At 52.1% G+C, this 20690-nt stretch overlaps 5 protein-coding genes across 5 annotated transcripts; 4 read left to right on the forward strand and 1 right to left on the reverse strand.

Moving 5' to 3' along the window:
* Window positions 1-2326: 2326 nt before the first annotated feature.
* IUM83_13210 (ATP phosphoribosyltransferase) lies at window positions 2327-3226 on the forward strand (the record flags this gene model as incomplete). The annotated part of the gene is made up of 1 exon (XM_067937871.1): window positions 2327-3226. The coding sequence occupies one exon, from the start codon at window positions 2327-2329 to the stop codon at window positions 3224-3226; it is 900 nt and encodes a 299-aa protein (XP_067786961.1).
* A 167-nt stretch (window positions 3227-3393) lies between these two features.
* Window positions 3394-7524, reverse strand: IUM83_13211 (uncharacterized protein; the record flags this gene model as incomplete). The annotated part of the gene is made up of 2 exons (XM_067937872.1): window positions 3394-4962; window positions 7027-7524. 2 exons carry the CDS (start codon window positions 7522-7524, stop codon window positions 3394-3396), a joined length of 2067 nt encoding a protein of 688 aa, XP_067786900.1.
* Window positions 7525-8675: 1151 nt separating this feature from the next.
* On the forward strand, window positions 8676-9260 carry IUM83_13212 (uncharacterized protein; the record flags this gene model as incomplete). The annotated part of the gene is made up of 1 exon (XM_067937873.1): window positions 8676-9260. The coding sequence occupies one exon, from the start codon at window positions 8676-8678 to the stop codon at window positions 9258-9260; it is 585 nt and encodes a 194-aa protein (XP_067786899.1).
* An 838-nt stretch (window positions 9261-10098) lies between these two features.
* IUM83_13213 (GTP cyclohydrolase II) lies at window positions 10099-10947 on the forward strand (the record flags this gene model as incomplete). The annotated part of the gene is made up of 1 exon (XM_067937874.1): window positions 10099-10947. The coding sequence occupies one exon, from the start codon at window positions 10099-10101 to the stop codon at window positions 10945-10947; it is 849 nt and encodes a 282-aa protein (XP_067786898.1).
* Window positions 10948-11587: 640 nt separating this feature from the next.
* IUM83_13214 (Vesicle transporter GOT1B-like protein) lies at window positions 11588-12007 on the forward strand (the record flags this gene model as incomplete). The annotated part of the gene is made up of 1 exon (XM_067937875.1): window positions 11588-12007. One exon carries the CDS (start codon window positions 11588-11590, stop codon window positions 12005-12007), a length of 420 nt encoding a protein of 139 aa, XP_067786904.1.
* Window positions 12008-20690: the final 8683 nt, after the last annotated feature.

Genomic DNA, 20690 nt, shown 5'->3' on the forward strand with positions numbered 1-20690 from the left:
AACTGCTGCCGCTCGTAGCCCCCATCGTGCCAGGGTAGGCTTGTTGTATGAGTAGGCTGGCTGTATACTGATTTGCACGGGAACTTGAGGGGGGGTTGTGTTGTGGTGCTCACCTGAGCAGGAACTTTCCGAAACACAAATCCCACACAAATTAGCCGAGTATACAAGTAGGTATAGCCTCTCGTATACCGTTGTATAGCCAATCTCGCGGAGTTATCTTCGGCTTTATAGGGCCGGCTCTATTCGGCTTTTTGAATTTGCTTGCGGCTTTATCTAGCAAATCGCGACAGAGCCCTGGACGAAATAAAGCCGCAATGGTGCGGCTTTATCCACACTGGTTGGAGGGGGGGGTCTCAGTGGCGCAGAATTCCAAATGGAGGGGGGACGAGAAGACTCTGGTGGCGGAATCTATCCGCTCATTACCTGAGCCACAGAGACCGAGTGCAAGGACCGAAGGCGGTGCTTACTACGCGCTCTCCCTGCCGAACTGCGCGATGGACAAATTGTTCTCACCCTCCCACGAGCCCACCGCCGTCTTGCCGTCCTTGTGGAGACGAAGCTACACATTGTGGAGAGATGGGGACACATTGTGGAGAGATGGGGCAATGCAGACCACTCTGCCTCCTCGTTTTCCGAATTTAGACATGCATCGCATTCACACCAAGGGTAATCAGGCGGAGGCGCTGTTTTCGAGCGCTCATGCTAAGATGTGAGCTGCGTTCAAGTGAATAAAAACAGCATATTTATAGGTTTGAAATATCGATCTATCTGATGATGCTAGTTTCACGACCTGAAAATAAAGACCGCAATTACTTGGCTCGCCGATTTTCCCCATTTTGGGCCCTTTTTTCCCTCTTCTTAACTGGATCGCCTGTTAATATACACTCAATCAACTACGTATCGTAGCCTAGAGAGAGTTGCCTCTTCAATAGCGTGATCGGCAGCACGAACGTGCTACCGACCTCTACTGCAACGTCGAGCACCAGGGCAAATCTGTCAAACTCAACCAACAGGTTAGTATTTTTTGCGACACACTAATAAACAGTTTGCTAGTGTTTGCAATATAGCCAGTGTTTGTACGAACACTAATAATTCCATATTTTATGGAGGTATCCGTGCAACGCGGCAACGCCATACCTCACAATACACTCGCTATCTCAGTCTATTGAATTGCTTCGAAGTACCTAAATTTTAGCAAATGAAAATCGGACTTGAATGCCACCGGCAAAATAACTGAAAAGCAACAATACGTCGTAGATCCGTTACTGAAAGGCACGTTTCATTGAAACTCGGCTGCACAGCATGTAATATGTCCACTTGTTTATTGTTGCCAGAGTAAACAACTGCGCATCGCACACCGTAAACATGTTAATACGATAAAGTAGTGATACATGTATTGTCATGGTGTGTACCGCACGTTGCTACAAAAGGGACTTCTGCGGTACAGGATATCTTCGTTTGCGATTGTTCTCCTTGAGAGCCTGCAGGACTTCGCTCGATCGTGCATCGTGTTGATGCTGGGACTAGTAATCTTGCATTGGGCTTGGCTCTGCGAAACCCGATCAGCCACAGTGTCGACGAGGACGGTTCGAATGTCACTGTTGTTTGCCAACCTAACCACGTTCCCACGCTGCTTGAAACCGAGGACTAAATGTAGAGACGGTCTCCATATGTGAAAGTGATGGGGACCTTGTGAATCCTCGAATCTCGACTTCCATGTTGCCTACGACGTCCGTTTAGGTTCGTAGTACGAACCTAGACGGCCATTCCATTGATAGTTGCAGGGGACATCGTTGTCCCGCCACGAGCGCTACGAAGGCGGGTGGTGGCACTAACTATTCGTCGTAGTTCGCCAGGTTGAAAAAGTGGTAGAATGTGCGTACACGAAAGGAAGTGTTTGGAGTTGGTCCCCCTTGGTTTTCAACCTCTAGCTCTGTTCACTAAAACGTGCTGACCCTCTAGGAAAATACTTGTGGTTCGAGCGGTTCCCACTTCAAAAGACCGCTCTTCTGATTGGTCGAGGCGCGTGACTGTACCCTTTCCACACCCTCAAATCTGGAATTTGTTCGTATTTAAATCATCAAAAGATTCCAGATCTCTCATTCCCGAGAGTTTGTGCAAACGCTCCATTTCTAAATGTACAACACTCCGTTCTAGATAATATAAACCAATCACAACCCATCACCACCCGCTATTCAACCAACCAGAACGCGCAGACAGCTCTTCTAAAAAAACCCACAACGTCGCCCATTCAACATCAACCAACAAGCGCCTGTTACTTTGGCTTTTCGACCACACAGACGCAGCCACCACGCACCCCGCCACCATGTCGGCCACGCCCCCCTTCCCGGTGCCCAAGGAGACGGACGGGCGGCTGCTGTTCGCCGTGCCGAAGAAGGGCCGGCTGCACGACAAGATCCTGCGGCTGCTCAAGGGCGCGGGGCTGGACTACCACCGCCCCAACCGCGTGGACATCGCGCTGTGCTCGAGCCTGCCCGTGACGCTGGTGTTCCTGCCCGCCGCCGACATCGCCACGTACGTGGGCGAGGGCAACCTGGACCTGGGCATCACGGGCCAGGACATCATCGCCGAGAGCCGCACCAGCGTGGACGAGCTGCTGCCGCTGGGCTTCGGCAAGTGCGCGCTGGGCGTGCAGACGCCCGTGAAGGACGCCGTCTCGGCCCCCGAGCTGCTGGCGGGCAAGCGCATCGTCACGTCCTTCCCGGAGGTCACGCGCGACTACTTCAAGCAGTTCGAGACGGAGGCCACGGGCCCCACCAAGATCAAGTACGTGTCCGGCTCGGTCGAGGCCGCGTGCGCGCTCGGCCTGGCCGACGGCATCGTGGACCTCGTGGAGACGGGCACCACCATGCACGCCGCGGGCCTCGAGATGATCTCCACCATCCTCACCACGCAGGCCGTGCTCATCGCCAACCCGCAGTCGGCGCACAAGGAACTGGCGCACAAGGTGCACCAGCGCATCCTGGGCTACCTCACGGCCACCAAGTACCGCATGATCACGTACAACGTGGACAAGGACAAGCTGGACGAGGCCACCACGATCACGCCGGGACGCCGCTCCCCCACGGTCAACACGCTCGTGGGCGGCGGCTACGCCGTGTCGGCCATGGTGGAGGAGAAGGACGTGTCCGAGGTCATGGACCAGCTGCACGCAATCGGCGCCACGGACATCATGACCTTCAACATTGAGAACTGCCGCGCGTAAGGAGCGCGCTCGCTCGAGTTTGTATGCTTCGGGTGCACGTCCGTGTTGCTAGCTAGTTGGTAGAGTCCCAGCGAGCCATGCCGCGCTGCAATCGTGCGCGCCGTGACGAGTCAATGCAGTCCAAAACCTTTTTTTTTTATTTCCAGGGTGGAGTTATGTGTGCTGATCTACAGGTTAACGCGTAGTGCCGGCTGGAATGTCCCAGGCGAGCGCAGTGACGGCGGCGGGGGTGGTTGACGTGATCCCGCGGCTGAATGCGAAACTGGGATGCCTGCCGGAGGTGTGTGAAAGCTAGTCGCAGGTACTGGAGTGGAACTTGACCGCTGTTGCTGGAGTGCTTTGGACGAGTCGACGCTCTGGCGAGGAATTGGTACGGATCCACCTTGAGTGCCAATATTGTTATCCTTCGTGGCACCGCTAACTTTGCTGGTTTTGTTGCTGTAGTTTGGCGTCTCAAGATCCGCGGTTTGAGTAGACCAGCTCATAGGTTTTGCATCGAAATCGTGGAATTCGAACTTGCGGCTCGAGCTTTGGCGATACTGGTTCACTTGCTGGTTGCGACGAAGCCAATTGGCCTCGACCTGCTTCCTCAATGCTGGTGGAAGTCCGGACGGGTCCTCTTCAATGGGCTGCTCAATTTCCCAAGAATGAGTTTTCAACCTACCTGCAGCAGGAGGTGCGAAATTGAAGTCGTTGTTGCTGCGGTGAGCTGTGGAGGCCACTTCACTTTGTCTCCAGAGCTTGTTATTGTCGACAACAACCTTCGTCTGCCTCTCCGCTGGATACTGTTTTCTAGTAGCTGCCATCAACTGCTGCTGCTCCCGGCGCTGCTGAGTGAGTCTCATGCGGGCACCGTCAAGCTGCCGGATGTGAGCATGCAGTCTTTGTTCGCGGATCTCAAGTTCATGCTTTACGCGCTCTAGCGTTCGTTCTCGATTGGAAAACGAAGTATCCGTGTCTTGGACTACCGCAGCCTGCTGTGCCACAAGCTGCTCGCGTGCCAATAACTCGCGCGTTCCGGCATCCAACTTCTCAGCTAGAGCAACAACCTCTTGAGTACGCTCCGCAAGTCGTGCTTCAGCTTGCTGCACCTCCTGCCGCGTGCTCTCAAGGGCTTGGAACTCGTCTTCGTGGCTTGCCAACTCCGCTTCGAGGTCTTCGCGATCAGCGCGTAGCTCACGCCAGCCGTCTTCAAGTGCCAACCGTGACCCACGAAGTTCCTCGTACTCGCGCTCAATCTCCAGCGAAGTCTGCTCTCGGAATGCTGCAAATTCAGCTCTTGCTTCGTAGAGCGCACGTTCGTCTCGTTCCAGCTGCGTCCGCCTGGTTGCAAGCCTCGCTTCATACACCCGGGCATCCTCACGAGTTTCTGCGAGTTGCTTCCCCATGTACGCAGCATGAGCTGCCTCCTGGTCTCGCAACGCAGCAGTTTGAGCTTGCAGGTGTGCGCTGAGTGCATCCAGGCGCTGCTGCTCTTGTCGGAGTCGCTCTTTGTCTTCAAGAGCTCCTTGGCGAGCATTCCGAGCTCCAGCCTCCAGTTCCCGGAGTAACTCCGCGAGTTTTGAGCGCTCTTGCTCGGCGTGTTGAGCAGCTCGCTTCGAACTGCCTTCCAGCGAGGCAATTACTCGAAGTCGGGCCTCATCTTCAGCAGCGACGCGAGCTGCAGAACTATCGTAGCCTGAGCCTTCCTCCTGTACTTGATGCGAAACGGTGAGTCTTGCCAGGGCGCGCTGCATCTGAGCGCTAAGAGCCTCGAGAGCACGCTTTTCGCGATGTCGCTCTAACTGATCAACTTCATTTTGTTCAGCGATTTTCCGTGCCAGGGCCAACTCTGCGTCCTGCACTGCTCTCTTCGAGCGTGACAACTCGTCGCGTATACCTCGCAATTCAGCTTCAAGTAGCTCCGCACGATGCTGAAAGCTCGCGGCGTCATTTCTGCTGGTAGCAGCAAGCTGGTCAGACTCGAGTTTGTCACGCTCCGCTGTTGCAAGGTGCTGCGCAAGCTGTGCGTTGGCAGCTCCACGTGCTTCTAGCTGTTGTGAGAGCCGGTCGACGGATGCCTCTCGTTCTTCGAGTTGCTGCGTAAATTGTTGTGTGAGTTGGCTGGTTGATTCAGCTTGTACCTCGAGTTGTTGCGTAAGCTCATCGATTTTCTGTTGCAGAGTAGATCGCTCGAAGTCGAAGGCAGCGGTAACCTTCGCTTGTCGCTCTACGCAGTTGCAAGCTGGTACAAGAACCACTTTCGCTTCCCTATCATGATTATCTGAAGTTTTGATCGGCTGAGGTTGCGGCGGATCCGGCGTTGGTACGCGAATTTTCGGGTCAACCGTAGGCTCCGCATGGAGTGGTGGCGTTTCTGAAGTTTTCACGGTGGGAGCAACAGTGACAGCTACATCAGGAACTGATGGATCTGCTGCCACCTGTGGCTTCTTATCTTCGACTATGTCTTCTACTTGTTGTTGACCATCAGCATCGAATGCGCCTTCTTCAGCTTCGAAAGACTGTGAATACGAGTTACGTCGATGTGGACTGCTTCGAGCAGAAACTGACGGCGACGACGGGAGAATCTCCTCCAGAAGACTGTCTTTCGACTGCTCAAAGTCACTCTCGCGAATCGCGAGTGCGCCTTTGTCCATTGTTAATGATCGTCTTCGCCCTGGTGACGGAGGAGTGACAGGTCTTTCGCTTGCTGCGACCACGGCTACTGAGGTCTTTGCTAGAACCTCTGGGACCGTTGCTAGAGGTTGCGATTGACTTGGCGATGGCGGCAGGGAGCTTTTGAACGGGTCTTCAGTGTTGCTGACCTCCTTATCAGGCGAACTGTTGTTGCTGCGGCTGCGGCGTCGTGACAACAGCGGTTCCTGTGGTTTAGGGGGTGATAGACCACCTAACAAGTCCATGAGCAAACTATCCCTAGCGCTTGCAAGGTCGGTGTTGCTGCTTTCAGTAGGCAACGGAGAAGCTGCACGTGCTTCGGCCTTTTCCTGCAGTAAAGGTGTTTCTTTTGGCGGAGTTGCCGATTTTGTGTCGACAACCGAAGGCTGCGACTTCGAGGCTTCTTCCTTCATTCTTGGTTTGTCGTATGCGGTGCTTTTGGAGGAGGAGGGAGAAGCGAATAACTCAGCCAAGAGATCATTCTGCTGCTTTGCAGGATCAGCCACAACTGGCAACACTGTCGGGGTTGGCTCGGGTGACTTCTCCACTTTCGTTGTCTTGTCGTAGACATCATCATCAACAACTTCATCGCGTTTTGAAAATGACGATTGCTCCTGACGACGATCGCTTCGAGCATTACTACGAGGTTCTGACGAAAACAGATCCGCGAGCAAATCGTCTTTTGCTGACGAGCGTTGGGCAGCTGGAGCTGTGCTGCGAGCTGAAGTAATGCTTGGTGGGGAATCATCAGGTATTGGTCCCGGTTTCCTCTTTTCGATGGGATCCTTTCGTCCTTGCTGCCTTGAATCAAAATCCTCACGCGGATCTTTGGTTGGTTTGGCGAATGGGTCATCCAGGTAACTTCTTCGACCAGTGGAATCTCCGAAGAGAGAATCAAATGTTGAAGATGATGGAGTAGCAGTCGATCCGAAGCCGAACGGGTCTGTGTCAGCTCCACCGGTTTGTCGTCGGCCTCCGCGACCTCCACCTCGACGGTCAGTCGTTGGTCCAAGCAACGACGACAGTGAGGATAAGTCATCGCCGTCGTCTTTGAAAAAGGATGCAGAAATCACCTCATTCCCCGCTTTGGAAGGATGTTCAACCTCGAGAGAAGTAGGGGTATCGAGTTTCTTCGACCCGCGCACCGTCGGTGTGTAGCCTGAGATCCCAAAAGTATCGTCGCCAATCTTCTCGTCGTCCCTGTTCAAACCCGTCACTGGTTCTGGTGACAGTGGTGGCGACTCAGCCGACCCAAGGTTTGCTCCAGAACCGACGTCTCCACTATCCAACCCCAACATTTTGGCAAACTCATCATCCAGCCCTCCCCCCGTCTTGCCCCCGCCGTTCTTCCTTCGCGCGGCCGCAGCTGCAGCCATCTCCAGCTCTGCAGCACTATCCCAGTTCTTCGCTGAGGAGGTCCAGTCATCAGCGCCGCCACCACTATCGTCGTTGCCAAAGTCATCGTCGTCGAACGCGCTTTTCTTTGACTTAGACTTGCTTTTCTTCTTGCCGCTGCTAGAGCTCTTGGATTTGTCCTTGTCTTTGGATTTCTTCTTCTTCTTGTCGTCGCTCTTGTCCCTGGCCTTCGACTTGCTTTTGCTCGAATCGTCTCCGAGCAGGTCACCAACGTCGAAGTCGGTCATGTCGACGTCCGCTTTGTCGCGAGCACCGGAGATTGAAATGAGACCGGTCGTGAGATCGCTCGACCCGCCTCGTTTTGAGCCAGCATTGGTCTTAGAGGTTCCACCGATTGGAATAAGGTCGTCTAGAGGCATGTCACCTTTGCCGTCGGCTAGCAAACCTCAATCGAGCGAATTCACTGCTGCAATCGCCGGCGAAAGTCTCCTGCAAGGCTCGGGCATTGGTTTCATGGTCATCTGCCTCCATGATGCAGATCGCATGCAGCGACATTCTTGGGCTTCAGAGGCAAAACCGACTGTGACGGTACAACGCCTTCGTCTCCGTATAAATACCTTGTTACGATCGAAGTGCTGCATTCGCTGTGAACAGAAGCAAAATAAAGCTGCACCAAGCTTGCAAGTCATGTCGATTTCTTCGCGTGGGGCACTTGCACAAGGAGTTTTAACGCGCTACTCTGCACATACTGCTCCACGGTGGCGATCGTCATAATTTGGCATCCATGCTCGACTTTCCGCCTCTCGACTGATCCAACTAAGCTCAGCGCCACGAGAGTATGCAGCACTTCGAAGTTGGAATTGTTCATGCTAGCGTTCCACTTGGCATTTGCTGCGCTAGCACTAGCGGGTGCACTTGTAGCGTACATCGGTCATATCATGCTGGTGCGTATCACGCGCGCGATGCTTATCGTCTTCGCTGCGATCTACACTGTGCTCGCGATTTACCAAGTATTAGCGGATCATTTGTCGACTCTACTTGGCCCGCTCGAGTTCATCGTCTCCATTGTCACTTTCGCTGTCGAAGTACCAAGCGGGGCTTTCTACGAGCGCGAGCTTCGCTGCGACCGCCGAGTGCTGCCCCGCGCGTTTAGCAGCGCGCTTCTATCCAGCTCATCTTTAATAACCAGTTGCCATCGGACCATTGAACCAACAACCACATCACCTGCCGTCCGCTTGATTTGATGATACTGGTTTTTTCACTCAGAATTCTCCCCTTGTTGCCCCAAAAGAAAAGCGTCGATATACTGGGTGATAGGAGTGCATGGATGAACTCTGACCTGGCGTATTCTAGTCTCGAAATAGTAGCCATCGTCGTTGTGTGCAAGTGGCAAAGGACCCAGCTACCACAGCAACCACCGTGAAGCCAAACCAAGCCCATGCCGATCTCGACACGCGGTGTGCTCGCGCAGTGGGTGCTCGTGGCTTTCAACGCGCTGCTCAGCGCCTACTCCATGGCGATTGTTGTCGCCATCATCTTGCGTCCGTGCTCGAGCTCCAGCATCTCGACTGACCCCGGGGAGCACACCGCTACGACGACTTGCAACATCACTCCGCTAGAATTGTTCATGCTGGCCTTCCACTTGGCGTTCGCAGCGCTTGCACTGGTGGGTGCGGGCGTGGCCTACGTCGGGCACATCGTGTTGGTGCACGTCACGCGTGGCATGCTCTTCATTTTTGCTGCGATCTACTTGGCGCTCGCAGTCTACGAGCTGGCGGCGGTGCGACCGGTGACGCTCATGGGTCCGCTGGAGATGATAGTTGCTCTATTGACTTTCGCTGTGGGGGTGCCTAGCGGTGCCGTCTACGAGCGCGAGCTGCGCTGCGACCGGCGCGTGATCCCGGACGCGTTCGACAGCGTGCTGCCCAGCAACCCGTGGTCGGCGTCGGGGCTCGAGCGGACAATTCGGAGATCGACAGCAGCGGCTGGGGCTGCTGCGTCCAGGCCGGCCTGGACGCGATAGAGTAATGATGACAAAGTGCAGGATTCGTACATGTGCAACAGCGGCAACTTGACCATCCGGTTTTGCTAGCGCGTCAGCATCTGCGATTACGGAACCGGTCCATCGTTTTAGCCAATCATAGAATTTGAATTTATGTTTGGGCCAATGGCATCGCGGCGTTGAAAAGTGTCGATCGTCAGCAAATAGCGATGCGTCATCATCATGCCCTCCGAATAGAAGACCCGTATATGAGGCCATCCGCGACACCCCGCCGAACCTGGCAAACATAATGCCCGCACATTTGATCGCAAACGCAATCGCTCGACGACGGGGTGGAGGGAGACAGCAACGCCTTCGTGGACATTGGACTCGGTCTTCATGTACTGCTCTGCTGGCTAGCGTCGAACGAGTGGTGGAGCGCGGCCGCCGAAAGGTCGCCGGTAACGGGCGAGTCAGCGCGCTATAGTCGCGCACCAGAAAGGCAATTCTTGGCAATTCGCTGCAGCGCAAAAGTGATTCTGCGTCTTAGTACAAGAGCCCGTTGTCGCGACGCAAATAGTACTGTCAGACCCAGCCGCAATCGCCTCGCTTTCGCTCTCCCTGCCCGCCGTAACTTTGGGCAATCGCAACCTCCGATCGCGTATCCACCCGCTATCCTCGATCGGGCTCAGCTCGATACTATCTATTTTCAGAGGATTTTGACCGGACCCAACGTGCGAGGTGGCGTCTTGTGATTGCGTTCACTCCCCAATCAGTCCGCCAGGCCCTAGACGCCCTAGTCAGCGAGGACGGCAGAGCTGGTTTTGTACTACCGGAGGAGCCGCCTTAGACCCATAGACGCCAGCCAGACAGCGAGTCCATGACGCAGTTAGAGACCTCCCACCACACCAGCGCGGCGGACGTCGTCGCTCCGGCCGCGTTCAAGCACCAGCCGGCGGTGGGCGCCGACGCCCCCGGCCTCACGTGTCTGGGCGAGCGCGTGACCACGACGTTCGTGGCGGAGACGGCGCTGCCCACGGACGGCGGCGTGTTCCGCGTGCGTGCCTACCGCTCCGTGGGCTCCCTGCGCGAGAGCGAGCCCGTGGCCATGATCACGGGCGACGTGCGTGGCCAACGCAACGTGCCCGTGCGCGTGCACGACCAGTGCTTCACGTCCGAGGTCTTCGGCTCGCTCAAGTGCGACTGCAGGGAGCAGCTGGACTACGCCAAGGCGTACACCAAGCAGCACGGCGGCGTGGTCATCTACATGCCCCAGGAGGGGCGCGGCATCGGCCTGGCCAACAAGATCATGGCCTACTCGATGCAGGAGCGCGGCCTCGACACGGTGGACGCCAACCGCGTGCTGGGCTTCAAGGACGACTACCGCTCGTACGAGCCCGTGCCCGCCATCCTCAAGGACCTGGGCGTGCAGTCCATCCGCCTGCTGACCAACAACCCGCGTAAGATCCGCCTGCTGAGCCAGCTGGGCGTCACCGTGGAGGGCCGCCTGCCCGTGGTGATCAAGGGCGGCGAGTTCAGCCAGGGCTACCTGACGGCCAAGGCCACGCGGATGTCGCACCTGCTACCCGGAGCCCCAGCGGACGGCAGCGGCGAGGACACGTCCACCGACGAGAGTCAGGACGAGGACGAGCAGCAGACCAACCCGCAGGAAGCTGTAGCAGCCGCCTCCCCCACGGCCTCGTCCGTCTCGTCCTCCGGAGGCTATTAGCCGTACTGCCATCTACAGCAAAGTACGCTGGAGAATGGAAGAGCAGCATCATATCAGCGGGGACGCGGCCGACCCGACGACGACGCTGACGGCGAGTGCTGGGGGACGGATGGATGGCCCCGCCACGAGGACATCGATGACCTTCGCGTGCAGCGCCCCTCCTGGCCCCCGTCACCCCAGTGTTTCCTCCTGTCATCCGCAAGGTCGGTCGGTTTGCTCGGTGCCGACCAGCTTCAACGTTGAGCAAACAGTGCTTGAAGCTGCCAACGACCATGCGGCATTTTTGAAGCGGGAGCGCCGCGCCCCCGAGCCCCGGAGACGACCCAGAAGCTGTAGACTATTTAGCACGCCCAGCAGCGCATTGAACAAACAAAACCCCATCATTATGCAAAACACGACACCACGCCAACTTATCCGCCACCATGACATGAGCGTCCAGCAGCGGAGGGACCTCAAGGTCCAGTACACATCACTGCCATCTCCAATTGGCTGAAACTCTTCTCCATATTTATCCAATCCAGTTCCCCTCAAATTTCCACCCAATCACAAACATCCACGGCGGTTCCTCCCTCCTCATCCGAAATTATCCAAGCCCAAGACTCCAAGAGCTCTTCGACGTACGTCGGTCGGCCGGTGCGCCATGCTGGACGACAACCGCAAGATCGGCACGCTGCTGCTGGGGCTGGGCTTCGCCTTCCTGCTGCTGGGCGTGCTCCTGTTCTTCGACGCGGCGCTGCTGGCGCTGGGCGACGTGCTGTTCCTGAGCGGCGTGGCGCTCACCATCGGCCTGTCGCGCACCGTGCGCTTCTTCACGCGCAAGGAGCGCTGGCGCGGCATCGTGTGCTTCCTGGGCGGCATCCTGCTGGTGATGCTGCGCTACCCGGTGCTGGGCATGCTCATCCAGAGCTTCGGCTTCCTCAACCTCTTCGGCTCCTTCTTCCCCGTGGCCGTGGCCTTCCTGCGCCAGACGCCCGTGGTGGGCAACGTGCTCAACCTGCCCGTGATCAGCGAGCTCGTGGACCGACTAGCGGGCGCGCAGAAGCGCGGCTACCAGGTGTGAGACGGACGTGTAGATCAAATCAGTGGGGGTATAGCAAGAGAAGATAGAACGGGGTGGGACAGGAACGGTAATTGACTGCGGGAATGAATTGTCCAGACTCTATGCTGCAAGGAGCAGCGTTTTCCACTTCTTCGGGCTACCGAACGACTTAACAGCCACCACGCGTGATAAGTGTGTGGTTAATAAGTGAGAACGTCTTGTCGAGGACTGTCGCCATCGTGGAGTTTGGTCTGAGACTTTGCCCGAAGAAGCTCAACTACCTAAATGGTTTTCATGCTGTATTCTCAGCAATATCTTTCAGAGCAAAGAGAGGGAGGTTTCCCGATAATTAACCCAACACATTTTTTCGATAAGGCGTGCACTAGTTCAAAACGGTTCTTCAGGTCCTGGTCTCAGCCATTCATCGAAACACGCTCGTGATGCAGTACATATTTTGAATTACATTCCATTGCAACGACTGTACCTGTAGAATCGTGTACATGTACTGGTACCAACTTTGCATAATAATAAATATTAACGGGAATACCACCAATGTTCATCTAAACACGCTCGTGATGACCAACATATTTTGAGTTACATTCCAATTACAACGACTGTACCTATGTGTAGAATCGTGTACATTACCCAGCCCTTGGGTTGCATATAATGCATGTCAAGTAGCGTTTCTCAGTCCTCTGCACTTTGAGTTGGAAGGGGTACTAGGAGTTCGGCGGGAGCCAGTAACACGATACACCTCAACAACATAAACAAAGAATCGTATACATGTACTGGCACCAACATTATATATAATAATAAACATTAACGAGAATACCACCAATGTTCATCTAAACACGCTCGTGATGAATTAGTGGAGCCACCCTCCAATCCAACGATTGTTCATCGAAGTACACGCCACTGTTGCATCTTGAGGTGTATCGTGTTACTGGCTCCCGCCGAACTCCTAGCATAACTGCACAAGCTAAACCTTTAATTCATTTGCGCTCAGTTCGAGCGCGTATCTCGTCAATCACGTCTGCGGCTCATTCTCTTGATCATTTCGCAATCCGCCCCAGTCTAGCCGCACCATAATGCGCGTGCACTGCTTCCTGTTGCTGGTGATAATCGTGCTGACCGCATGCTGCGATCACCTTGCTGACTCAATAGAGATTTTGGGTAGTGAGGCAAAACCTCAGGTCGCGCGCATCCACAAGACCCATCACTCTCAGGAGAGGGATCAGGACACCAAAGAAGCTGAAGACGAAGAGCGCGGTATGCCAGGACTCAGCAAAATAAAAGGCTATTTCCAGAAATTTCCAGTCCTCAACAAGATCAAGAGCCAAGTGGGGAAAACTTCTGATCTCAACCAATTAAAAGCTGTTGCACAAAACGACCCTGAAATCAAGAAGCTCAAGAGTGTGGTGGGAGAAAAGTCGATTAGGCTGACTAGTCGAGACGTCAAAGCTGTTGAAGCTTTGAAGGCGAAGGACCCTGCAAAAGGAGTAGACATACTACAAATCCTGGTAGCTTTGTGGTGTGCAGGTATGCTAGTTCTTGGAGGTGCATTTTTCATTTGGATGCTAACATCAAAGTTGAGTTGAGCATCATTACGGGCTCACCGATCGAAGAATTCGTCATAGCTTGCGAATTGAATGTCCACTACTGCACACGTTTAAAATTTGAGTTTTTCGTCGAGTGTTGGCGAGTATTCACATAATGATCCAACAGGACGTACTGACACAGTTGACAGGTACCACATTCAACACATTCCAACGGTCGCATGGGGGACAATGAATCCAGTAGCACCAGGGGTTCTATCGTTCCGCAGATATGTATGTGAATCGAACCACGCACTAACGAATTGGAAGTGCTGTTTGTACACGTGTTCACCATATCTAACGTCCAAATCAGCTACGAAATCATTGATCGAGGCAGCGTTCATGGACACTACTCAGCCACAAAAAGTATCCAGATAAGTGCAGCAAAATTAGTATCTAAACATGAATTCACGTACCCAAAAATTCGTCCGACAAACAAGTTGGGATTTTTGCTACTAACAATAGTTTTTATTCTAATGAAACAACCAAACTGCATTGACGACTTCTTGCTGACGCTGGAGCTACAACATAACGGTAGAAACTATGATTGAAACAAAGTCGTGCTTCACCCGGAACAGCTCTGGATTTTGCGGTGAGCGTGCGAAAATAAGTATATGATAATACAGTCAAGCGCTAATGCTAGATCGCTGTCACTTAAACCGGGAGAGTTGCTCGATCGAGCTATGAATTCGATGATTGCTGATAGAATTGGGTGAGAGGTACAATACTACGCAAGAGCGCAATGGTGCGTGACCCCCGGTGAATGCCTAGTTTGGCAAGATGAAACTTGTGCGTGACCGCCATGATGAGCTGTGGCAGAAGTGGTCGAGAATTTCGCAATATCCCTATTTTGAAGTTGTTGTGTGCTACTGTGTGTATTCCAGCCGAATTGATCGTCGAAACATTTTCCGGCGTCAAATGGAATCCAAGAGTTATGGCGGCACTGCACCGAGATGATGAATCACATGCTGAAGCAAATGAAGATATCGACGAGGTGGAGGACGAGAAATGCAGCAAGTTGGCCTCAACGACAAGAAATGTTGTTCTTCTTGATCGAAATATTATCTCGAGGTCGACCATGTCACGGCAATCTGTATCAATGTTGGCAGCTGCACTTCACAACACAGGTCTTCCCAGCCAAGTCATAGACGACCCAGTTCAGGCGTGCCGCCATAAGTAAGTTACCTTCCATGTCCACGGCATTAATCCGCTATTATTTCATCTCTTAATATTTTATTTACTTGACATCATTGGTTTGCTATCAACAACAAAAAGTTAGGAAAATCACAGCGTTTTGGGGCTGAGCAGGCTTTTTTCCCTGCTACAGGAATCCTGCAGTATGATACTGCCTGTTGATGTTCTTCTCGGCGTAATTGCCGTTCTGCAGCGGTGGTCGTTGTCGACCACGGCCAGGAGTGCACGGAGAGCTGGATGCTGGCCGCCTTGGACGCGGGCAGTACCTGGAGTCGAACAAGTGCTCCAACTGCAGAGATGACTTTGCTCGTCAAATGGCGTGGAGCTGAGGATGGAGGTGCGGGTGATCCTATCGTGGCCGCGGGTGCTACAGCAGTGCTCGGAAAAATATTAAATATAAATAGTGATATGTATTGTTTGGAATTATTAAATATGGATTAATATAAAGCTGGATTATTATTGCTACTTGAAAAATATATTACTACCAACTACTACTTGGCGTGCAACCGGTCTGGTCTTGCTGGACCGATCTCGATTCTCGATTTGGTGGCGTAGGGTTTCCATCAATGAAGCCCCAGCTAAAGGCGTCTGCTTCGATTGTACACTCCAGTATTTGAATCGACAGCGGTGAAGGGATAGTATTAAATCCTTGATGGATTAATATGATGTGTAATAATATCTTTTATGTATTAATACTACATGTAGGTTATTAATGGAGAGATGCGCGCGAGCGCACAGCCATCAAAGCGTTTGAAAAGCGGTATCGGTAACGGGCTCTAAGCGCAAGGAGCGGGACGATGATGAGAAAAACTAGTTGGAAGAAGACTTTGCCACGGCCATTTGCGAACCAAGAATACGGTCGTGGCGTCCCCGTCAGCGGCAGTTGACTCGGATCTTCTCACGAAGCTCCCGCCAACGAGTAACCGCGCTGAACACCTCTTCTCACAGGCAAAACTGGTACTGACGCCACAATGAGCGTCGCTGTTGCCCATTAACATGGAGATGTTAACGTTCTTGCGCTCACACCGCAGGTACTGGGACATGGAGAAGGTAAACGCGGTGTACCAGCAAATGTAGAGCTGCCGTGCCCGCTAGAGTAAGTTATTCTTTCATCTGACAATACATTTTGTATTTGACAATGATTAACTATTGCTTGTGGCGTTATTGTGTTAGCTATTACATTCTTTTGGTGCAGGCCTATTCAATACTATATGGTATTTTCCGAGCACTGTGCTACCGAGTCCAGCGACAGTTGACCCACCCTATCAGGAAAATAAAAAAAATATTTTTCCGAGGGTAACCTCCAGTTGGGGTCATATATGGTACAGATCGGTTATAGGATCAGACAAACTTACTCTAGCAGTGATCAGGCAGCTGATCCAGATAAACAAACGTGTATTAATCTCCTCGATTAGATCTACCTGCTTGCTATAGCACCTCCTCATTCAGCCCGCCAGGTACCTCATCGGGCTCGAAAGCGCAGTCAATTGGCAGCTCGACTGCTGCAGGCTCCTCATCCTCAGAGTCATCAGCAATGTCATTTGACATCTCAACCGGCACAGATAGCTCGATTCGTTCGCGTGGTAGGCGGCGGGTGCGCCCACGAGGAACGTCAGCAAGACGCTGTACATACTGTGCAGATAGCGTCTTAATGACACCCACAAAGCTCGCCATACTAGGGCGAGGCTTAGGAAAGTGACTATTGAGCTCCCTATTAAACCTCTCAAGAGGATTATTCGTTCGCGCAATGAGCTCGTTGTTTAGGCCGGCAATACCAGACACTCATGTCGTAATACTCCATCAACGTTCGCTGAAAATACCCCCAGAACCCTCGCCACGTAGCTTTCGAATAGGATATCCCAGCCTCACCGCAACGCTGGCGGATTTGACGCTTCACCCACTTGATAGCTTGCTCTATCAAACTATGCTCAACGATTGTCAGCATGTCGACGACGACATAGCGATGCAGCACTCCTCCTAAGGGAATCAGAAACCTTTTCACAGCGCATCTGAGCGCCTGCTTAAGGTGACATAGATAACCCAGCACAATTGCATTGGGAAATTGCGTCTGAATGGCTTCAATTAAGGCTCTCTCAAAGTCGCACACGACTTCGGCAGGCTCTAGGTGCTGATCTGTACTTTGCACTACAAAATGCACCAAGTCCCAAAACGAATCGCCACTACGAGAAGTACTCAAAACGTAGTAAACAGGTACAAAAAGTCCTGAAGCTATGTCGTGTACCATGAAAACTACGCACGGTTTGTACCCTGACGGTACATAGCGAAATGTACCGTCAACAAAAATCGTAGTTCCATTGTAGCGTGGGAATGTAACACATAATATGTGTTTGTCTGACACGTTCACAATGATGATTCACTGAGTAGTCGAGCGCATAGTTTGTATTATTTATGTTGAAAATAAACTCAAGTTGGTGGCTCCAACAAAGTATATACCTTGATTTGCTTTGCTTGTTCAGACGCACACTTGATATCTACTTCACAATTCACAGGGAGTTGATCGTGCAGCTCTGGACACATCAGAGTTGGCTGGACCACAGGCATCCACGTCGCAAGGCCTCACAAATATGGAACGCGGAACAACTTGTTCTCCCAGGCCCCGCGTGACAGAGCTGGGCACGGCAGCAGCGACGGCAGCGAGAATGACGATGTAGGACGGGAACTTCATGGTTTGGCTCTTTGGATGACGGGGCGGGTTAGGCTGACTCGAGAACTACATGCCCATGACATATGTCCTCCTCTGTCCTAATTCCTCTGTGAGGTCCATTACTCCAATAGAAAATACGTGGTACGACGCTCACATTCGGCGGCCACGGGAAGCGACACTTTTATCGTTGGGGCTGTGGATGTTTTTTTTGGTGAACTTGGGAGTATCGATGCCCAACTAGGTAAACTAAGGTGCGCAACATGAGTTTCAATCTGAGTGTCAGGTAAACTATAGCTATAGATATGTAAATGGATATTCTTCCACTAAAACAGAAAAATATACTAAAGCCGTAATCACAGGTACGGAGGATAGAGAAACACGATAAATGTGAATTGGAGTGCACCTTGAGCGCGAACAGCATTACCCGCGGAAAATAAAATTAAACATAAAGGAGAATGCATGCCATGATCAAGTAACCACGAGTGGATTGAACAACATAGGTGGTTTGAGGGCAATTTCTCAAGACTCATGGATTGCCAATATTTCTCGATCAAAATGTGCGACTTAGGCTGTGACCGCACCCACGCCGCGTAGGCTACGAGAAATAAACAAATCGAGGCAGGGCGTAACTTTGTTTCATCTGCTTCCTCAAATTTAGGCCACAAAAATTCAGAGCGGAGGTGACCACCCATCACACTGCACGTTGCCTGAACGCGGAAAAAATCCGCGGATGCCGCTCGAGTGATCAGATAAATTACCTGTCACAGGTATTATACTCGAGTACAAGTTATTTGAAACAATAGGTTTTTTAACTTGATAAATACTGGATAGGTCAACACACCAGCATAATTTGATTAGAGCACAGGTAATTCAACATCACAGTTCCGTCAACCGCCTGTTGAACCGGACCGAACGAATCATATTCAGCAGGTAATTGGATTGGAGAATAATGGCACCTGAGTGGCATCCGACTACGGACTCTGGATAAAATCCAGAGAACACAAGCTTCGAAATTTGTTCTCTGCAAACACATTTGTGAATTTTATCGTCACAAACTAACTGTAAGTGTTGATTGCACATGAGTTTGTTACCCTGTGGCAGAATTATTTGCTCGAGGTCTCTACAGCTCTTACAGTGATTAGTCTGGCCCAGACTAAAATTGAACATCGATTTTTTTCAATCACAACAATTGTAGTCTGTCTTCAAAAGAGATAGACTATTTTTGAACATAGACTAATTTTGAATACATCTACTTACCGAAATAGTCTGCTGGTGCAGAGCGACGCCTACACGCGCTACCAGCTGCTCTACTTGGTTCTAGTCAGCATGTCCTTGGGAGGGCTCTACCAGATGGTGGCCGCCCGCCTGGGGGCCACCACCGGCCGCCACTTGGTCCAGTTGTGCCGCTCCGTACCCTGTAGCCGTCACGTGCTCGACGCGATTCATTGCGCAACTGACCTCAAATTACTGTGTCGGCAAGGAGTTTAGCTTCACACCACTCATTATCTTTAACTTTCTGATTGGCTCTAAAATAATTCATTTAAGCATTTCATTGGATAAAAATGGGGTTAGATTTTGTATGGGGATCGAATGGGGATCTGTCTCACCCGGATTTTAGTGTCGCCCGGATTTATCCGTCGTTGTCTGTACCACCCGTCGAGAGGACGCTTAGGAGCATTCGGAGCGGCAACAGTCTGCACAGACGCGCAGAGTACGGCGAATGCAAGAGCTCGGTAGATCAACATGTCCCTTGAATCTTAGCACCACAGGCTTATCGGTTGCTGGAAAATCAAGAAATGTGGGACAGCATCGACCAAACTCGACTGTCACCCTCTTTTACACCTAGATACCTGAAAGTGAGTGGTTCTACCACGGGCCGTAATGTTGAGATTAGATTAATACCGGTAGTAACGATCAAGGCGCGAAGTTGTGATTGCACTCGTAACCGTGCCCAGCTCAGGATAAACGCTCTCTGTGCATCATTCTGTTCTTGTGATGAATCGTTCGTACGGACGATTCATATGGACAAGATGATGAACGTACCGTGTGATGAAAGGAAAAAGTGACTTCGATTCCGACTTATGTTTGTATCGTGCCGTTGAATACTGTAAGCCCTATTCAACCTCGAATCCTTATAGTAACGATCGAACTAATAGTTCATGTGGTTGATTGCCACCGATTCGTGGCGAAGTTTAGTTTTATTGGATGCCGTTCGCTCGCGACGCACCACTATTGGGCAAACCTGCTGTTCTGGCGGCTGCCAGATGATGCCCCCAGATGACGAGCATCAGGGGGCTGGATTCATGTAAACAAGGATGATCCACCCATGTCGATGGAGCTGAGATCTCACCGAGGCCGTAGGATATCACACCTGGGTCGTGGAGGCACGTGAGGGCGCTGTGAAAGCGCCTCGAGCCTCGTAGGGAACATTCACAGTCTCGGTTGCATTTTTCTAAGCAGGCTAATTCATTCACTTTGCAATTTCCTCTTTTGGCCACGAGTCCCCGGTCGCGAACGCCAGGGACACAGAACACCTGCCTACATTGATCAATATTATTGATCGCGTTAGATCTGTCGTTTTACCACACAAAAACTCTTGTTGCTCCGTGATCAATAATATTGATCGCGTTAGATCTGTCGTTTTACCACAAAAAAACTCTTGCTCCGTGCCAATCCTAAGGATGGAAGCCAAGTGGCTCCCATCACTGTGTCGCGGGACCGTTGGGACCGCCCTAGTCACTGTATTACTAACCAAACACTTCGAGTAGTTCAGCGAGTCCGCACGGCGAGCGGAACGGGGGCGCCACTGACGCAGCGAAGCGAAGGCAGGTTTGTCCAAGCAGTGGAGCGAGTGTCGAGAGCGACCGGGCTCCAATAAAACTAAACTTACCGCCACGAATCGGCGGTGGCAATCAACATCATGAACAATAATTACTATAAGGATTCGAGGTTGAATAGGGCTTACAGTATTCAACGGCACGATACAAACATAAGTCGGAATCGAAGTCACTTTTTCCTTTCATCACACGGTACCTTCATCATCTTGTCCATATGAATCGTCCGTACGAACGATTCATCACAAGAACAGAATGATGCACAGAGAGCGTTTATCCTGAGCTGGGCACGGTTACGAGTGCAATCACAACTTCGCGCCTTGATCGTTACTACCGGTATTAATCTAATCTCAACATTACGGCCCGTGGTAGAACCACTCACTTTCAGGTATCTAGGTGTAAAAGAGGGTGACAGT

The sequence above is a fragment of the Phytophthora cinnamomi genome (genome assembly GCF_018691715.1).
Source record: "Phytophthora cinnamomi strain GKB4 chromosome Unknown Contig63, whole genome shotgun sequence".
Taxonomy (NCBI): domain Eukaryota; phylum Oomycota; class Peronosporomycetes; order Peronosporales; family Peronosporaceae; genus Phytophthora; species Phytophthora cinnamomi.